The sequence below is a fragment of the Dama dama genome, chromosome 28 (genome assembly GCF_033118175.1).
Source record: "Dama dama isolate Ldn47 chromosome 28, ASM3311817v1, whole genome shotgun sequence".
Classification (NCBI taxonomy): Eukaryota; Metazoa; Chordata; class Mammalia; order Artiodactyla; family Cervidae; genus Dama; species Dama dama.
Genome location: NC_083708.1, coordinates 15,133,495 through 15,140,091, shown reverse-complemented (window position 1 = coordinate 15,140,091; position 6,597 = coordinate 15,133,495). Strand labels below are relative to the sequence as shown.

General features: G+C 40.6%; 1 protein-coding gene across 1 annotated transcript in view; it reads left to right on the top strand.

Annotated features, from left to right (window-relative positions):
* The first annotated feature begins 429 nt into the window (after nucleotides 1–429).
* Nucleotides 430–6,597, top strand: part of TMEM30A (transmembrane protein 30A) — a 38,053-nt gene continuing 31,885 nt past the window's right edge. The window contains 2 exon segments of the mRNA XM_061131913.1: nucleotides 430–617; nucleotides 619–955. Coding sequence (XP_060987896.1) covers nucleotides 445–617; nucleotides 619–955 — 510 coding nt within the window. The 5' untranslated portion in view covers nucleotides 430–444.

The window sequence follows — 6,597 nt, the reverse complement described above, 5'->3', positions numbered from 1 at the left end:
ATATACATCCCACTTAATATTTATCCTTGCACCTTGAGTGGAGTTTATTTTTTTAAGTAGACAAAGTCGTGGTTCTATAACTCAACCAAATACTGCCAATGCCACGAGGCTAAGGCTCTCTCTGTGTGGCCTAATGCTGCGCTCCCCTTCACAGAGGACTTCGAAGTAAAGCAAACAGCTAGCTGGCGTTGAAGCCATCCGCTCCTCGGCTGACGGAAGCAGTGGGGGCCGGGCGGATCCGTCAGCCACCTGAAACGGCCGTCGCCATGATACGAAAAAGAGCGGACAGGTGTACGCGAACAGACGCTTCCGTGAGCCAGGTGAAAGACGCGCTTATGGCGCAAGCGCCGAGGCCTCTTCGCCCCCCCACCCCAGGGCCGCGCATGCGCCAACGTGGCTTCACGCTCTGGGGATAGAGCCCCTCACTTTGTCGTCACAGGGCAGATGATCAGGGTGCGTCCGCCTTTTCCCTCCCTCTTCCATCCTCCTCCCTTTCCCCCTCCCCTTGTCCCTCGGTCTTCTCCCTCCTTCCTCTCTCCCTCCCTCTGGCGTCCCCCGCCGACTTTCGCTTCCGGTCGGCGGCTGTCTGCGGAAGGGTGTCCCGCCCCTTCCGCCTTTACGGCGGCGGCGGCGGCGCCTGCGCGTCTTCTGTCAGGGTCAGCAGGCGGGTCCCCTGGGCCGTCCACCTGCGCTTCGCGGAGCCGCGCCCCGGGGGTCGATGGCGATGAACTATAACGCGAAGGATGAAGTGGACGGCGGGCCCCCGTGTCCTCCCGGGGGCACCGCTAAGACCCGGAGACCAGATAACACGGCCTTCAAACAGCAACGGCTGCCGGCTTGGCAGCCCATCCTGACGGCTGGCACGGTGCTGCCCACCTTCTTCATCATCGGCCTCATCTTCATCCCCATTGGCATCGGCATCTTCGTCACCTCCAACAACATCCGCGAGATCGAGGTGAGCGGAGGGCAGGCGGCGGCGGTGGGCGTTGGCGCCGCCGGGGAGCGCGGTCCCTCTTTCCTGGGGTCCCGGGGGTCAGGCGGGCCCTGCCCTTGCCCACCTTCTGTCTTCCTCAGTTTCCCCTTTCTTTTCCTACGGGTTTTTTCTGAATTTGCAGTTTTGCCGGCGCTTTCTCTCGCTGTTTATTCAGTTAGGGAAGGACTCTTTGTAATGCAGTGTGGATTAGGGGAAGAACGCCCCTTTAATGGGCGGTTTGTGTAGTTTTTAACTTCTAACGGAGGTTAACGAAGGGAGAAAAAAAAAAGAAGAAAAGGAGAAGTGGAAAGAAGTTATATGGTGATCAAACTCTAGGAGAGTTGTCACGGTCAGAGTGTCACTTATCTGTGTGGGGATTATCCCGGGTCACGGAGATCAACACCTTGGCCGTTGTTGGGATAAGGACCCCGGGTCATAGAGGCAATGATGATTTTTATGTAAAGAAGTTGCCATGTGGCAGATCACGTATTAGGACGTGTGACCGAAGTGTGTACAGTACTTTTCACGTTGAACTCACAGATGCTTTTACTTACAGCGCGTATTACCGGTAAAAGGTAACCTGACGCTTCAATTCCGGTTTTACTTTTAGGCTACATTGATTAATAATCATGCCCTACATTCGCCCTCGTCCCCCCTCAACCCTCCCCACCCCGCCAGATTTTAAATTGAAAAAGAAAAAAAAAGTTAGTGACCACACAGGGAGAATAATTTGTGAATTATCTCCTGAACGTGTTACTGTTATAAGAAGTGATAGAAAAACTTGGGGAAACATCTTGACTTCTGTTGGAGAAACCATCATCGTAATATAGTATCTTCATACATCTGCAGTGGTGAACATAGGTTGGTACAGAATGTAAATACTTTGTGTAGATGTCCAGTATGAAACATCTGCTCATTCTCTTTTCTTGACTATCTGAGGGTATTTTTATATCTGTTTGAAAAGGGAGGAATGGATACAAAATTCTCTTGATTTTTTTTTTTTTTCTATCAGTTATGTCATTTTCCCCCTCTTTAATTTTACTACTTTAAAATTTATGCATGCAGTTTAATAGGGCTTTCAAAACAACTTTATTTCAACGGCAGGAATAGACATACTTTCCAATTTAATTAACAGTATTACCTGTAAAAGAATCATTATATTTTTAATTGTACAAGGTGTACATTTCTGTGTTAGTAATGAGAGTCTATAGGATATAGGATAGTTTTAAAGTCTTTCACTGAAAGCTCATTTTCAGTTAATAATATCACAGTATATTTTTTCAGTCTGATGTTCTGTTTTATCATTTTTATCTCCTAGTAGTCCTTCAAATGCAGTACTTTGTGTTCTCCCAACTGTATTGAGCTGTGCTGTGCTGTGCTTGGCCCCTCAGTCATGTCCAACTCTTTGAGACCCCATGGACTGTAGCCCGCCAGACTCCTCTGTCCATGGTGATTCTCCAGGCAAGAATTCTGGAGTGGGTTGCCATGCCCTCCTCCAGGGGATCTTCCCAAACCAGGGATCGAACCCGGATGTCCCTCATCACAGGCAGATTCTTTTACCGTCTGAGTCGCAGGGGACGCCTCAAACTGTGTTAGGACCACACATACCAGGATGTGAGCATAGTGGTGTAATACAAGGGCCATGGGCTCTAGGCAGGAGTCAGGCAGAGCTGGGTTTAAATTCCAGCTCAGCTATTAACTGGCTTAGTTTCTTGGAAAGCATAATCTCCCTAAGCGTCAGTTTCCTCACCTGTAAAATAGGTAAATAATGCCTATTTTTGTGAACTGTGAGAATTAGAAACAAGATAGATAATATTCCTGGCACTACATTTATACACTAGTTACTATTAGTGATGTCCACTAATCAGGAGATGAGAAATGGAGTCAGAGGGGTTTGTATTTGCTAGTAAGCTAGAAAAGCATTGTAAAATTGAGACAGAAACCAAACCTGGATGTCTTGATTTTCAGTCTTAAGCTTTTATACTACAATGGGATCCTTATGTCTATGTTTTTAGCGGATATTAAGATGAAAGCAGCAGTAGTTTGGAGTTTATGTGATGAGTATTTACTAAATTATCAGAACTCAATTTCTGTCAATATTTACTATACTATGAAGGTAAACGTTAACTTTCTTTAAAACTTTTGGATTCTGAAATAAAGTTCTTCACACTAGTTGATGAAATGGAAAGTTCTTAAATAATTCTCATGTATGTAATTCTGATTTCAAGTTGTCTGAAGAGTCTACTGTAGCTTGATATAGTTAGAAGGGCACTGAAGTTAAGAGTAAAGGTGTTAGAGGTCAGCTTTTACTCCCTGGTTTGTGATCTTAGGCGTATTTTGAGTCTCAGTTTTCATTTCACTTGAAGAGCTGAAAGATTCAGACTAGATGATCCCTTAGAGGCCTTGCTCAACTTTAATATTCTGTGACTTCCAACTTTAATGTGATTTTAAGAAAAATGCTGCATATTCAAGTTTTATCACCTTTGAAACTAGAGGAGATGAGAATTAGGAGTGATTAGGAATTTTGTACCAATGGTCAGATACAGTTGTGCAAATACATTTTTAAAGAATTTGTTGATTGTGTAGAGAATTGGTTCTGAATTGAGCCTGGAGTTACTAGAAGAACCTAGGGAACTTCCCCAAAGCACACATACTTGTTTCTGACTGCTTCCACCCTTTGTCAGTCACTAGTTTAAAGTTGAGGGTTATTAAAAATAAATATGTAACAAGAAGTTCTTGGCAACATTCACTTCCATACTACATGTTGCTCATATCTCTTTAGCTTATTTCCTCATTTTTGAAAATTTTAAGGACTTTCATTGACATATTACATCAAATTACTAGGCCAAAGGAGACTTGTCCAGTCAGAATGCTTTTGTAATATAGCTTAAAGTGCTAAGATCAGAAATCCAGACATTTTAGGTATGAAAATCAGTGGGTCTTCATCTTTTTCCTGGAAAGTTTATACAAAAAATTACTACTCTTGTAAAGCATGTTGGACTCCCCTAAAAAAGGTATTTAGAAGTAGATTATCTCCTCTCATTAGGTTTATATATCTTGTTTAGCTGGGTTTTAGATTTTCTATTATCTAATAAGATGAAGTTTTTAGAAAACTAAAGTTGTTAATTTTTTCAGTCATAAGAAAATATTTTAAATATTTAATACCTCATTAAAACTAAGATTTAATATCTTCATTTATTATTAGCAGCAAGGAATAAGTATTTAATGTGGCAGTTGTAGGAGTCAGGAACATCTTTCTATTAATACCACAAAGGTAATGTTTTTCTAGTTGATGGTCCTTGTTTTTGAGGCAGAGATGTTAATTGAATAGTGCTAACCCGAAAAAGAAAGTGAAAGTCGTTCAGTCCTGTCAGACTCTTTGTGACCCCATGGAATTCTCTAGGCCAGAATACTGGAGTGGGTAGCCTTTCCCTTCTCCAGGGGATCTTCCCAGCCCAGGGATCAAACCCAGGTCTCCCTCATTGCGGGCAGATTCTTTACCAACTGAGCCACAAGGGAAGCCCAAGAATACTGGAGTGGGTAGCCTACCCCTTCTCCAGGGGATCTTTCCGACCCAGGAATTGAACTGGGGTCTCCTGCATTGCAGACAAGATTCTTTACCAACTGAGCTATCAGAGAAGCCCCTTCTATCCCTAATAGAAAGTATTCTTAACTTTTGCAGTTTCACACGTTTATCAGTTTGAAGTTATATAGTTGTAAATTAATGGTTAGAATCAAATGAAGATGTTATTTGGAGTGATAGCATAAATTTAGAACTAAATATTTACTTCAAAATTAATGTTGCCAAAGTGTTGTGTTCAACCTACATTTGCATTTCAAATTTTAGTGGGATTAGCACTTCCACCCCCATGCAAACACGCTTGATTGAGAAACCCTAATTTTCTTCCTCTTCACCTTATCCTTGTTTCATTTATCACCCTAAACTCTTTAATTCTGGCTGTTTCTCTGTTTCCTTAGTTTCTGACAAAAATGTATTTTTATCTTTTGATTTTACGCTTGTGTAATTTGAGTTCTTGGGGCTTCCCAGGTGACTTGGTGGTAAAGAATCCACCTGCCAATGCAGGAGACTGGGATTTGATCTCTGGGTCAGGAAGATCCCTTGGAGAAGGAAATGGGAACCCACTCCAGTATTCTTGCCTGGGAAATCCCATGGACAGAGGAGCCTGACAGGCTACAGTCCACAGCGTCACAAAGAGCTGGACACGACTTAGCAACTAAACAACAACTTAGATTCTTAGATTTAAGGATTGCAAAAGGATCTTCTGTATTTAGTACTCTTTGTTTATGCTTAGCCCATAACTAAGAGTCAAAGAAGCATAAGTTGCTTTGTAGACATGATTGTTAAAATTTCATGTTAAGAAGTGTAAAGATTTTAGTAGTCAAATGAATTGCAGTTGGTTAGAAGTTGACTCCTGGAAATGAAAAGATTTTTAGCCGTTAGTGTTATTTGTTTCTCTTGTAACTTTAGTACTTTGGGCAAGGTGTAACAAAGTAAATATGGCTAGGCAAACCATTTTTGTGAAGCCCAGGAACTTAAAATGGACAGATGGACATTTGCAATTGAGTTTGATGATAGAGGACACTAACCTTGAACTCCAATAATATGAAATGTTATCTCCCCAAAATAATATTATTCTTACTTGTAGACCTGTGTCACCAAAATATTGTACACATTTGTTATATTTTGAATTCCATCAATTAAAATCTGTTATATAAGAACCTATATAATATCCTCAAACTTGCCTCTTGGTTTGCAAAGCCTAAAATATTTACTTTCTGATCCTTTATGGAAAAGAATTTCCTGTTCTTGACTTGGAGTTTTAAAGAAACATACTGGCAAATTTAGCATTTGTTACAAAAATAGCAGTGTTTATATATTCTAATCCTCAATAATCTTTCAAGGTAGGTGTAGTGATCACTGATAATTGCTTGTATTCTACAATTTGTACAATTGTTTGTACAAATAAATGTAGAATACCTTAGTTGAATTTACCATTGATCTTGGTACAGATTATATTATTATCCATGTCTTTTCACAGATAAAGTTTAAGCAACTAAATAAAATTGCTTTTGAAGTTTTTACTTCATTTACCTTTTGTCTTCATTAGGGCCTCTAGAAAAGACAAGTAATTCTTTTTTATTTATCTCTTATTTTTTAGTTTTTATCTGTTAAAGATAAATTCTTTAGTATGAAATCATTAGTTCAAGGGGTACTTAAAATGTTGTTTTTAAATTTAATCTAATTAATCCTTAGAATGGGTTTACCTTATTACTCAGCGTTTTGTTGAGTGACCTGTTTAAGTCTTATATTGATTTCCTTTAAGTCAGATTTACATTCGAAAATGGAAGTTTTCCAGTTCTTATACAGGGTACAAATGGCATGTCCTTCAAAGTCCTCCTTTCCCACTGCATGAAATCCAGTCAGCTTTCTTAAGAATGGAATGCAGTTTCAGAATTACTAAGAATTGTCAGTTTGATTTAGGAGAACAATTATAGTGGTAGCAAAAACAGAGCTGAGAAATATGATAACTCTTAAACTAGTCATCTCCATCTGTTGTTCTGTTTTGCCTCTGGCTCTTTGTGTTTTGAATTTAAGCTGCTAG